The sequence below is a fragment of the Apteryx rowi genome, unplaced genomic scaffold, assembly GCF_003343035.1.
Source record: "Apteryx rowi isolate R43461 unplaced genomic scaffold, aptRow1 scaffold_237, whole genome shotgun sequence".
NCBI classification, from domain to species: domain Eukaryota; kingdom Metazoa; phylum Chordata; class Aves; order Apterygiformes; family Apterygidae; genus Apteryx; species Apteryx rowi.
The window spans coordinates 975,654-989,573 of record NW_020448719.1 but is presented as its reverse complement, the minus strand read 5'-3'; the positions used below and the strand labels follow the sequence as shown (position 1 = coordinate 989,573).

Genomic DNA, 13,920 nt, shown 5'->3' with positions numbered 1-13,920 from the left:
AAGGTCAGGGCTGCGCCTTCCGCTGCAGCTGCACAGATGCAGCGGTGGCAGAATAGCCAAGGGAGCAGCAGATTGCGTAATGGCAAGATGATGTAGCTGGCCATCAGGAACTGCCCAAGACAGCTACACCACTGAAGTATAACCACATCCTCTAACTGCAAACCTCCCACTAATTATAGCCTTGGGGAGTGGAAACGGCTACTGAATTAGACCAAGCTAGGCAGGCAAGCACGTGGTTTGAAATTCCCATCAGAGCTTATGTGTGAGAGCAGACTTCCCCTCAGGTCAGTAGTTTCAGGACAGTAACAGCTGTTTCTGGCCAGTAAGAATATTAAGGATTTTCCTTGTGCAGTCTTGGGCCCTGAAAGGCTTTAGGCATTTCAACGATTAAATACTGACTCTGCTTGGCAGAGCCAACTTATGGACTGTGCCACCACATGTGGCCATCAGACCCTCAGGGGCTATCAATATGTCAGTTCAAGTCCATCTTCCCTACTGGTTGCTGCTGTGACAACCTGCCATGTGAGAAACAGTATTAAAACACAGTGTGAATGTAAGCAAAATGTTTAACCTCTGTGTCTTTGCCCTAAAGGGCGACATTGCAGGGCCATAGGCACTGCCTCCCCCTCACCTCCACTTCTGGCAACAGCAGCCTTCAGCCCTTTCCTCCCTCCATCCTGCCCCAATGTAATGTATCGCGCCTTGTGCAAACAGCTTTGCCAAGCTCGCAGCGAGGCGCACTACTCCACATGATGGCAGGTTACTTAACATGGCTCTTCCCAATAAATCTTACCTTGATCCAAACTGCTTCATTCATTGCTCTTTTAATATAATAATTTTACAGATTAAAATTGCATAATTTTTTTCTCATCTTCATGTCAGGAAACAGTCTTATTTCAAAAGGGATACAATAAAAACTATTTTTATGCACTGGAGAGAAGGATAACTGATATGAACAAACACCAGATGGGTAATGCTTGGTAAAGTTTATTTGAACAAAAGGGCTGGTAAGATGAGCAGGCAAACAATTTATCAGTAAAATACAAGTCCAATTTGTTTGTTGCCCTTTTGTAACTGAAAATTCAGTGTCTGTTTGATTATAATAGTTCCAAAATGACAGTCTTCTTTCAGTAACTGCTCATTATCCCACACCTCTCATTTTTATACACAATTTTTCCTTTAACTATAACATAGTCGATCAATGCCTGATGTCCCCCAAACTGGTAAATCAAGTGCTCCCACCTGAAAAGACAACAAAATGTTTAAGACTATAAAAGCAGCTTACATACTCAGTATATCCAGCTATTAAAAAAAGTTTAGTTGAACCATGGGAAAACACTATTCCATGTTTACACGTTGATCTCTTGTTGCAATGTTGTATGAATACAGTGAGTTAATATACAAACCAGTAGAGAATTCTTTCCACAAAATAAACAGGTATTATCTTTAGATAATTTGTAATTAGGTGCAGATTATTTGTAGTATTAGCCCTAAAAGTCTTTGGCTTTATTTTCCACTGGAGTGATTAATACTTAAGGAGAAAGAAAGTGGGTCTAAGATGCTAGCACTGTCCTTTTTTTGCAGATGAAAATAATTTTAAAACACAAATAATCCACTAACCTCTCCACTATCCACAAGAGGATGGAAAAAATAAGTCCTTTATGTTAAATTACATTTCAAAGAAAAAAGGAAGAACATACCTTGATGAATTTATGATAATGAGATCCCCCTGCTTGCCATTCTCTATGGAGCCATGTGTGTCCGATTTTCCCAGAGCATAAGCTGCATTAATCGTAGCAGCTGCTAGTGCTTCGTTCATTGACATCTTCATGTTTACACAGGCCAGATGCATCACCATAGGCTGGGAGGAAAGTCAAGTGGAAAATGTGAGTTACCAATAACACAAATAAATCTGTCTAGGCCAAATGCTGGGCATTCCAAAGCACTCTCCTCCCACCTTGAGTAACAGAAGTTGTCCTGCATGATGTAAATCTTGTGTATTCCAAAAAGAGGACCATGAAATCAGGAACCTTGCAAGCCTTTTTTCTAAGCCTCTCAAGTGCATACGAAGAATCACACCCCTTCAGGTTTCAAAAATTCTGGCAAAAAACTGCCAAGCCACATAAATAAGCATTTTCAATAGTCTAAGCCAGGCATACAGATCTATTTGTACAGTCACATGTATTAGGAATAGCTTACCATTGAGAAACAGTATGCATTAGGATTAAAATCACTGCCAAGAGCAACTATAACTCCTTCTTTTAACATTTTCCTAGCTTGAGGTTGCTTCAGTCTAGAGGGAAAAAGACACTTGTCAGTACAATCCATTTAGCTATTACATGATGAATTACAAGAGCAAAAGTCATTACTGAGTTTGGCTACATTCATGCATTCAGTTAAACTAATCATTTTGGAGACAAAAGGCCAAATTCTGCTTGTGGCTATCTACCTGTCACCCTATTGACTGCATAAATGGAAACTGTCACATAACATAAACATAAATGGAAATCATCTTTTCTCAAAAAAGTAATTTTCTAGTCCTTATAGCTTCAAAGACAGACTTCCAAATATGAAAACTGGCATAACCAAAACAATGTTTCCTTCCTGATTTTGTAGGCAATTTGAAACAGTTATCCTAGGCTATGAATTTAGTATTTGTATACATCAAAGGATTTTTCTCACTTAGCAATGTTAATACAAAAGGTACGTTCACTAGCTTAAGAATTAGCTACGACACAAAAGCCTAATTCTCCCATTGACATTTATACAAACAACCCAATGGGGTTCTGTAACTTTGCGGTAGCGCAAGAATCTATCTATCTTCAGAGATCTAACCTTCGGCCCATACGTAAAATCCCCTTACACCATGAGCGTTATGTCCCAGGTTTACATTATTTGGTAGTTAGAAAGTACCTTTGTAGTAATCCCCAGCTGAGCTCTGATCCTATGAACACTTACATTTACAATCAACTTCAGTACCTGGAATAGCCTTTTCAAAATTGCTCACCCATTGGGTAAAGCTGTGTGATTAAGTGTTCACAAGGCTGAGGGCCAGCCTTAGAAAAGACACTTTCTAAGAAATTTTTAGCCATAGTTGCTGTAAAGCCAACAAGCAGCAAACATAGTTTCTGGAAATAAAACAATGTAACAAGGAAAACGAAAAATTTGGGGGTAGCAGATCATCTGCTGGTCTTAGTAGTTTTAAAGGCACTGCAGTTAACAGAAAAGAACAAACACGATCTCAAGTGCCTACATCTGATACAAGACAATCCCCTCACTATAGAGACTTCTTAGTAGATGTATGAGAATACACTACCCGTTCTGTTCACAATATGATCCCCTGGTGGCTATGTTTAAAAAGATTTGTCTAAAGAGCTGTTCCCAGTTCTTACATGTCCCTCCAGTCTCTGTTTTTCCCTCTTGCCCTCTACTGCCTTGGGAGTACTGCAAGCAACTGTTAACCAAGGCCAAAATTAGAGTGGGGTTACCATTAAGCAAGTCCTCAGTTGCACTCTCTGGCCCAATTTTGGTCATCATGTGAAACCCTGGCTGCTGTTGCTTTTCTTAAATGCAGTGGATGTTGTAGGGCTGGGACCTCTCAAGGTCTGAACTTTCCCAATTACCACTGCAGCAGCTGGTGAAGGCCAGCATCTCTACCTCCTCACAGCATGGGCTACTTTCTCTCATATTTGGTATTTCTCAGCGTTTGGCCCTTTATTACTTCTTTTTACCTGTCATCTCTTGTATCTGAAATAGTTTCTTAATTTTTAGAGTATATTAGAATGGGAAGCCTGTGTTCAACAAATAGCGATTTGGACACTGAAACAAATTAGGCCTCATTTCCTGTGGTTGGTTATTATCTCATACTGAGTCTTATCCTGAGGTTATAAAGTTTCTGCCACATGGATTCTCTAGTGTTTAACACGTGAGTTCACACTGCACCCTTTTCCACAGCTAAGTGTGTTGCCGTTGTCTCTCTTTCACGTCCCTGCCTAATGTAAATTTGCAGTACCAAAAATTGTCTTTGAGATCTCTATTCCAGTGATGGATTTAGTTGCAATCAGTCAATGGGTTCAATGGGTGCAGGATACTAACAGCTGACCACAAACACAAGCACAAATATAAAAGTGAACACAATCAGAGTGACAGATGTTGACACAACTGCACAAGCCTTGATTCCTCAGAAAGCCATGCTAACTGAAAATAACCAAACCGCAGTCAATTCAAGGATTTTTTCACAGAAAGGAAGGTACTACTGGATTGTGGTCTCCACCATCTTGTTGGCTTATTTGTGGCATTAGGGGTAAGGAGGTGATCCACTTATGCTTATCTAAAATATCTGCATATGGAAAATATAGTGTTCTTAAGGACATGCCACTGTTGCCTGGGTAAAATCAGATGAAATTTAGAAATAATTAAACATTAATTAAACATTATCCACAATCTTTCAGTAAAGTTTTCTTCTTAAATGAATGCTTGATTATTATCTTAGTCTGTCATAAGGGTTAAACTTTGATGTTGACTGAACCACTCCAGATCTACTGTGAGCTCTCTCAGAAATAGGGTATTGCCTTATTTTTGAGTAGCTCTACCAGAAAGACGACACGTGTAGGCTCATTCAGCTCTTTGTATGTGTGACTGTCTTCACTGATCCAGGCTGAGTTATGGGCTAGACTCAAGCCTATGCTTTTACATTAAAAGACACTAGAACCGCAAACATGTTTTTGCTGTTACAAAAAGTCTGTAGTTTTCCTCCACTATAGTGGCCTTACCTTAGCATGTAGGCAGTGGTTGGTAAAAGGACAGCTGCACACTTAGCTCTTGCCATTGCAGTGATACCTTCATCACTAACTTCTTCCAGGTGGCTGATAGCCTGGGCTCCTAGTCCAGCTCCAAGCTAAGCAAATTGTCAAGAAAATTACTCACAGCTATCAGCTGATTCAGTAAAGCAATATTGTTATCAAATGACTGGAGGAGACAATTCATTATTTATGTAAAATTTACTAAAACAAAAATCACAAAGAATGCTTGAAAGAACAAATGAAATGCAGAGACAAAATATTTGCCAATTTACTGCAGTAAAAGCTAATCACAAAAGGTATTAACCATCCAGTAGAGTGGAAGCACACCTTCAGTGGAATATTTAAGTGATGAACAACATGCAAACTATGGGACAGCTATGAATAAAACCATTACCAACTCCCGTTCATAAAGTATGCAGCAGAAGAGGGTTGATAAAAGAGACACTGGTTGCAGAGTAAATGCTGAAACTGCTGCCTTCTATGGTGAAACACCAAAAAGGCTTTTATGATCAATCAAGATTTCATTTCTTAAATACAGCAGAGAATCACTTGAGCAGACCCCACAGGAAGAAGGCAATGTTCAAATGATGGTGAAACACAGACTCAGACAGACTTTCTTTAATAAGATAGTTGTGAGTCTATTCTTGACTAACCCATCCCTGTGCATGTGCTTACTGTGCATCTTATTTGATGCTGCTAAGAGTACATTTAATGAAAAAGTTTTTTTCAAATTGTATATAAAACATATTTTTGTCACTCTTGGGTTCATGGATATCCATCTTTCCCATCTGTATCACATGCAGAAGATAAGCAAAGTCAATGTTTGATTAGGCAGTGCATATTACTCATAAAGGTCAATGATTCCATGTCCTTAACTCCAAAACTGCACAATGGTTGCACTTTTCTATCATCTATGAATGGTCTATTTTATAAAGTCTTAGAAAATAAAACCTTTGTTTTGAAAACTGCAATTATTCCAAAGATTCACCTCTCACAAAAGCAAAGCACAAGCAAAAACGGCTTAACTGAATGACTGAACATTAAGAAAGTAGTACCTCAGCAGATTTCATTGGATGGAGTTCATCACCATGGAAGTTAATCTGTAACCCTATATCTTTTCCAGCTTGAAGAATTCTTCTAGTAGAATCCAGATCAAAGACTCCCCTCTCACAGAATACATCTATGTTGTTGACATGTATTTCACCACTTAGTTTGAGTTCTTTCAGTTTAGGGAGATGGTTATTGATAATGTCATCTGTGGCTTCAGTAGCAGTTTTCCCTCTAAAGAAAAGAAAATGTTATAGAGCCATAAGAATAACATCTTTGAAGTCTGGCAAGTATTCAAATCATACATGCAATAAGTAGATTATTTAGAAAATGATGTAAATACAAATCACTCAAAAAATCTTAGTATGTACCAAAAACCAGTCTTTTTATTTTTATTTATTTATTTATTTATTTTTTAAGAAAAAGCTTTTGTTGACAGTATTCTGGAGTATCTCCAGGTCGCATAACTTTGCTTCAATCATTGCCTTGATTTTAATCCTAAATTATCATTTATTTTTAAAACAAAAATTAAAAATTACTATAATTCACATACATACACTCAAACATGACTTACTTTCCCTTCAAAGAATATTAGATTATATTATACTATATATTCTTTATAAGGTTGACTTCTTTAGATGCTAACCAATACATATGACGTTTTAAAACAAATTCTTCTGCGTTCCTATTTAGTCTGATCTACCTATACTGTATCCTAAAACACAACTATTTAAAATACGTAAATGATTATTGAAATATTTTAAGTAGTATTCATGCAGTATTTTTATGCAAGTATCAAAGCTCAAAAAGGATGTGCAGCACAAATTATTATTTTAAATTTACCTCTGCTCCTCCTATGATACCATGCAGAGTGACTGTTAGGTAAGAGTTTCTAAACCAGAAGGACCTCCTGATATTAGATCTACTAAGGTCACAACCATTTATGACCTCCCTATTACATAAAGATAGCCTAGGAGAGACCAGTAAATGCCTCTGGAAGAGAGAACAATCCCAAAATATGTAGCAGAGTTATTATTTTGCACTTTTAAAACGTAAAGATGAGTGAGATATTGAAGCTAAATATGTGTGACATCTCAATCCTCATTTCAGGCACCATAAAACAAGCACAGACTAACATCACGTGAGTGCCATACGTGGGTGAGTTCAGAGTTTTACAGTGACAGTAAATTCAAGGAGCCAAACTCTGCTCTGATTTACAAATGAGGCTGCACAGTTAAAAAACAGAGCAGAACCTGGCATCATTGCCTTTCTTTTGTTCATCTCGCACACAGAAATTCTCAAAATCTGCCCAAACCAAATTTCCAAAACGGGAAAAAATGACTAGTGCTGGCAAGTCTGAAGGTAGGCTCCTCTTAAGAGACTCCAGACACCGAGGCTTTACAAGAAACACCATCTACTGCAAGACTTGGTAATACTCAAGAGGTGACACCTTTATCAATTGAACGAACTTTCTGGTGATGCTTCTGCTGTAAGCAGCCAAACTTGCAACAGTAAGTTAACCCCAAGTGTAAGAAGCTAGCAAGCAAATGGCTTAGCCAGAAGTTATAAAACTGTGCTGGCAGCAGCCCCAGGAGGTTATAAGGAGCATTTTCCATGAGTGAACGTAACATTGTTCTTCTGTTCCATGTTAAATGATTGTAAAATGATTTAAGGTTATCAAAATTGGTGGTAATAAGTTTGCATGACTATAAACATTGCAGAATTATTATAAGATTATTAGACTCTTTATGGCTATCTTGTCAAGAATTGCTATTAAGTACCTACAGCAAAAGAGAGCATTACTTTTTAAAACCTACATAAATCAAGAAGATTTAAGTAAAAACAACATAAATCAAGAAGATTTAAGTAAAAACAATTTTTAAGTCAATCTTTTAAGTGTTTGCATGATTTATGCATAACTGAACTACAGAGCAGTTTTACAGCATATAATGATGAAAGGAAACTGGCACAAGCATAAGTGACTTGGAAGGAGGCTGCTGAACAACTCCCATATAATACACTTGTCTATTTATTTAACACATAAGATTTGACATATTCATACATACCATTACCTGGAATTTACTTTATTTTGGTGGAGCTCTTTTGGGGAAGAGGAAAGTGCTAAGAAATGTATATGGCTTTGGTTTAAAACTGGAGCTTTATGTTACCATTAAATCCTCCAAATTCTTATCAAAACTTCTTGTAAGAGCTATTTGGCACTTTCAGATTTTAGTTACTTTATTTTAATCATCTTCCAATTACTGAAGATGACACAGAATTCTTTTTGAATAATTATATTAACAAAAGACATTTTACATTCAAAAAAAAAAAAACCCCACCCTGTCAGGTAGGATAATTAGATTACAAATAAATTTATTCAGGTCAAGTGTTCCTGAATGTCAGAAGAGAGAGTTTTTTGGTGTATTTTTTTTTCTTTTATATGAACATCTCTTAAAGCATTAACACAGTATCCCTGGGAATGTTATACTTGCTTCCATCTTACGTGCCTGGTTTTGAGGCAGTCTTCTGCTTAGTCCATCAAAATGTCTTTGTTTCGTGCACGCTTACCTCTCCAGAACTCCTCATAAAATTCTGTATAACATTAATTCTTTTGTACAATGAAATTTCATAACCTGATGAGATTATTTCCATCATTGAAAAAAAAAAAAAAAAGCCAAAGTGAGAAAGACTGGCTTGATATGGTACATCTACTTGACTCATCAGGCCACTTGTGATTAAGTACATTTACTTCATACTTATCTTCAGCTCATACCTATAAGATGCATGTAATTCCTCAGAAACACAGTTAAGATATTGTTTGCTAAAACATATAAGGATTAAACGCAATAATGTTTTCTGTTAGCTGATCAAAATAAAAACCTGAAACAGAGTGTAAGTTCCAAGGGTAGTGGCAAATCCAAGCAAAAGAATTTACTGTAAAGGAAACTCTGGAATCAGTGTTACATTCAGGGAAAGAGCAACTGCACAGGTTACTTGTCATCTGGAGGCATGGATTCTGTGCTAAGCTTATGTTGGCATTTCATAGTCATTAAGTGATGCTCCCTCTCTTCCTTCAAATTAATATTTAGGATAACCCTTTGTAAATGATTATTATTGTTTCAAATATACTTTGTTATACTTTAGAAGGGTTGGGCAGAAGAAATCTTCCTGAAAATAATAGCCACATTTTAATGCAAAGCAGTAGTATTTAAAAAGAGCAAGACAATCAAGTCATATTACTTTGGAACAGAATGAGCTCCACAGTACGTTGATGAAATGCCAATATCCACGGATCGCTTAGCTTGTTCAATCACTCTGAGCATTTTAAGTTCTGTTTCTAAGTTTAAGCCATATCCACTCTTGCACTCAACCAAAGTAGATCCTGCTTGGCACATACGTTCCAGTCTGTGTTTGAAGGTATTGAACAGCTCTTCTTCGGTGGCTTTCTGAGTGTGTTCCACAGTGAAATGTATTCCTCCTCCAGCCTCATGAATTTCCATATATGAAGCACCTGCCAGCTTGAAGAAAAAACAAAACAAAACACCAATTATCTGTTCAATGTGAATTTTCTATCCCAGGGATTCTAGGATGCTGAAAAGTGCCTTGGGGCCTCTGCAGTGGAGAGAAAAAGAAGAGAGAAAAAAATCCCCATTAATTCCCCCCTTTTGCTTCCATCTCCCCTCCATTTAAGTGAAGAGACAATGCAAGAAGCTACATAAACAGGATTTTTCTAAAGATTTTCTTCCCTCAAGCCCAGGGGGAAAACTCATCTCTAGCTTAAAAATTCACTGCAGGGAGGAGGGAGGCAGGGGGACAACTTCAAGATTATGATAGTAATAGAAGGTGACATTCCTGTGTTGGCCTCCATGAATGCAAAAATAAACCAAGCCTGGCTGCAAGGGCTGCAGAGATACTCCTCTTTCAGCATCCCAGCCGTCAAAAATCATCCCTTCCCTCTCAGGTACACTATCTAACAGAAATTACATTGTTTCCTACAGATGAAAACCAGGAGTCAATAGAAAGTAGAAACAGTTATGCATAAAAAAAGCAACAAGAAAAATGCAGCTCTTTAATTTTATGTTACCTTCATTGCAAACTCATGAACCCTGTCACCAGCCCACACTGGATGTGTATGTGCATCTACCAAGCCTAAAAAAAACACCAAAGTGAATGTATGTTCAAGTTAGCTCTTTGTGCAAGAGAAAAGCTTATGAATATGGAAGCAAATTAAAGGGACAGCAGAAGTTCCCCTGTACAGCCTCTACTGCTTGAAAAGAAAGAAAACCCCCAAAACCTAGGACTTTCTTTAAAGGCTATTAATTTTCTTTTAATTATGTTTAAGTGTATTTACATCTCTATGTAAATGCATCAGTTGCTCAGTTTCTTATGTTGTTTTTGATGAAGCTTTTGAACTATTGAAGAAGAGAACTGATAAATTACAAACTTTGAAATAGTTCATTAGACCTCAAGTTTGTGTCCTTTAAAAAAAAGCAAAGCGCTTATGCTGAACTTGGTAGTCTAGCACTTACTCTGGCAATAGTCCACTGACTCCATGGGGAAGTTTTTCAGAGAGCTGTGAAACCAATAGTACTGAATGCCAGCATCCATTTCAGATGAAAGAAATGTCTAGCAGCTAACATGCTAACATTAGTTGCAAAGCTTAAAATGCAATATGAAAACACTCAGATTTATTTTTAATAAGGCAATTTTCAGAGTATGTTAGTGACTTAAAATCCTGCACTGCCCCTTTGCCTCCAACTGGCTGTGGGCAGGACAGTGAGATTAAGCTCCACAGCTGAACTGCTGATGGACAGAAAGGGAACAGAAGAGATGCAATTCTTAAAGTCAATCAGAGGGCCAACTACATTACATTCTGACCTATGCTACACAGAACAGATGCAAGATGAAACAAGAGGAGACTGAGCTCCCCTCTGTAGCCAGAAAACCAGCCGGAGTGCTGCAATTTTATCCTTAAAGCACTCCTGATAGGGAAACTACTGTATTCTCCCTCTCCCCAACACAAGATAGGACTCAGTTCAGAAGAAATGGTAATACATTACTTAAGTGTCTTTCATAGTATTTTACAAAGACAGATGAGTGTGGGATCAGTGGCTTGACTCAATTTGTCAAGCAGGCCAACTTGCCGACAAAAGGCTGCAAAAGGAAGAGGTCAGAATGGTAAATAGTGACTGAAACGCTAATTAAAAAGGCACTAGAGATGGTCAAGGAAGCTGTCTGAACAGACCTCTTCAGGATTGCTCAGATATATGGCTAGTTTCAAAAGGGTATTTAGTTGCCTAAATTCAGTGCATATCTAACGTCCCACTGATTTCAACTAGAAATTAGGTTCCTTTCCACCCTTTCTGGATCTGGCTTTGAAATTTGTCTAATTTGAAACAGGCTTGGGATAACGAGACAAGTAGCCTAGCTCATCAGAAATGCCTTTGGGCCACATGGTAGCAAAAAAATTGGTACAGGCAATGGTTTTGTTATTGAATATGAATTACTGCATGATCAAACCAGTACTGAATACAGAGGGAAAAGGGTTGAGGAACTTCTAATGCACAGGTACTTCATCTCTAAGCACTTCTAGTCACTTTCCCTTGAATCATTATGAAAAAATATACCTACCTGGTAGTACGCACTTCCCAGAGCAGTCAATCACTCTTTCAAACGATGCTCCTGAAAACTGATTGCGAATAGCATCTGCCTGGCCCACAGCTTTTATATAACCATCTCTGTAATCAACAGTCAATGAACAAAGGAAACTTGCATTTGTCAGTGACCATTTGCTGAGCTCAACTTTTAAACAGAGCTCCCGAAGCAAAAACACTTTAAAAGAGGAGGTAGGGATCTTGGGAATTGTTAGCAGGATTGCAGATGCACACAGGCATTGGCTTGTTAATTTTATGGATGCACAGAAAATGATAAGGAAATGCTATGCATTTCAAGCTGTCTGCAATTGTCCTCTGCTTTGATCCCTTAGGATGATACCTTGATGCCCTTTTGCTCCAATTTCTGCTAGATGAAGTTTTTACTCTCTTGGGGAGAATATATATATACAGGATTCCTCCAGCAAGGATCTGCAGGGCATTCTTGTCCTCCAGAAAATGCAACTGTCCTTGCCAGCCTCCACTGTCTAGATCTGAATCATACTTTGCCATAGGGTTAAATCTATTTGGGGTCGATCTTCAGTTCAATAGGACTTAGGGTGGAGCTTGAGGATCGTACTGGGAATCCCAGACTGCACTGGATAGATCCCCTCCAGACATGTGTGGAGCTCCACCTCACCTACCCCAGAGAAACTTCCCAGGGCTCAGGTGACACCTCTGCTCCTTAAGCCTTTTCTTTCCCCAGCTCTTTTTAAGTCACTGGAATAATACCTCGGAGTCATCACGGGTAGCTCACTGAAGATATCTCTATACTACACAGCAGAATTTTTAAAAAGCAGATACAATCACAGTTAGAGCATTTGAAAATGGGAAAGAAAAGATGCAATTAGAGACACCAATTATTAACTATAGTTTTATTAATTACTAAATAATTTATATGATTGTTACTAGTTCATGACAGTGCAACTAAAATAAAGCAGAGACAGAAAAGATCCAGAAGATGGTAAGACTTATGATCAACAACATGCTGGGAGCTATCTTTAAGAGGCTAGCAATGTAAATATAGTATTAAAAAAAGGAGGTTATCAGGATGTTGATTGAAATAATCAAAATTATGAAAGCAGATTTCAGTGAACCATTTCTGTCATGTTGCACATACCAAAAGAGACAAGGAATATCATACACAAACCAGAGGAAAAACCAGCCCACTCCAGCGATTAAATAAGGTTAAAAATAATAATAATCTGGTCACACACAGGCAGATCTACGTGCTTTGCTCTGGCACTTTCAGGAGCCTGCTGCTGAAATCCAGGAATTGAACAAGCAGTAGCAAAGCGAGTAACATCCCTTAAGATACGTTTTTTGTCTTCCACAAAACCTGCTATTAGTTAAATATCCCAGAGGATAATATCATAAATTTTGCAGCACAGCCATTAGCCAGTCACTGTTGACCAAAAACACCCTCTCTTCAGTTTATGCAGCAAGATGTGCTGTGATCTCCATCCAAATGCTTCTAAAAAGAACTGCAAGGCGTTTTCAGGTATTAAAATACCTATAAACTGCTATTCGAATACTACAGGGATGCAGGCAAAAATCAGAACGCAGGCAGGTAAGCACAATTTGATTAGCAATAAACACTAGCCACAATGTTAAAAGGCAGATGAATAACATTAAAGCCAGATTTTCAATCTGGCAAACCATCACCGTAGCTGTGGTGGTCAAGGAGCAGTTCGCAAAAAGCTTTCTGATCACTGACTTATAGAGTTAAAAACATCCACCCCCACTGCGGTCTGCTGTCAGGTCTTTAAATATATAGACAGATAAATAGATATACAGATCTAAAAATATCTATTCTAATAAAGTAAAATATCTAAAATATATAGATATGCTTAAAGGTTTGACTTATATGTAAGCCCAGCCATCCCAGCGGCCCGGCTTTTGCCCAAAGCCCGGAGGTGGCAGCCTCCAGCCGTCCCGACGCCGCGGTGATGTCCCCCCCCCCACGCTCCCACAGCCAGGTAACGGCAGCCTCAACGGCCGCAAGCCTGAACCGCCTCGTCGCCCCGCAGCCCCCGGCCGTCCGCACCGGCCCACCACCAGGCTGGCGTGCCGCAGCACCGCCAGCCGCTCCGCGGCCGCCTGCAGCAGGTACTTCTCGCCCCGGTCGCAGACGAGCACCAGCTGCTGGGCGTTTTCCAGCAGCAGCCGATACTCGCCCGCCATGGCCGCAGCCGTGCGGCGCCCCCCGCGGCACCAAATGGCAGGCGGGCGGCGCGGGGGCGCCTCCAAGTCCCCCAGGGCGGTGCGCGAAATGGCGCCGCCCGCCCCACTGGGGGGTGCCCGGGGCGGCCCGCAGAGCTCAAAGCGTGAGGAAGGTGCCCCTCTCTCCTTCTTTAGCAGCCCCCAGGGACCACCAGTTCTCCGAGATCTTTTATTTTCCCTCCCAGCTGGTTGTTACA

General features: G+C 39.2%; 1 protein-coding gene across 1 annotated transcript; it reads right to left on the bottom strand.

Moving 5' to 3' along the window:
* Nucleotides 1-1,127: 1,127 nt before the first annotated feature.
* Nucleotides 1,128-13,684, bottom strand: AMDHD1 (amidohydrolase domain containing 1). The gene is made up of 9 exons (XM_026066067.1): nt 13,548-13,684; nt 11,481-11,587; nt 9,934-9,998; nt 9,090-9,367; nt 5,858-6,083; nt 4,773-4,897; nt 2,200-2,293; nt 1,701-1,861; nt 1,128-1,242 (listed from the first exon to the last, which is right to left on the bottom strand). Exons 1-9 carry the CDS (start codon nt 13,682-13,684, stop codon nt 1,128-1,130), a joined length of 1,308 nt encoding a protein of 435 aa, XP_025921852.1.
* Between the last annotated feature and the right edge of the window lie 236 nt (nt 13,685-13,920).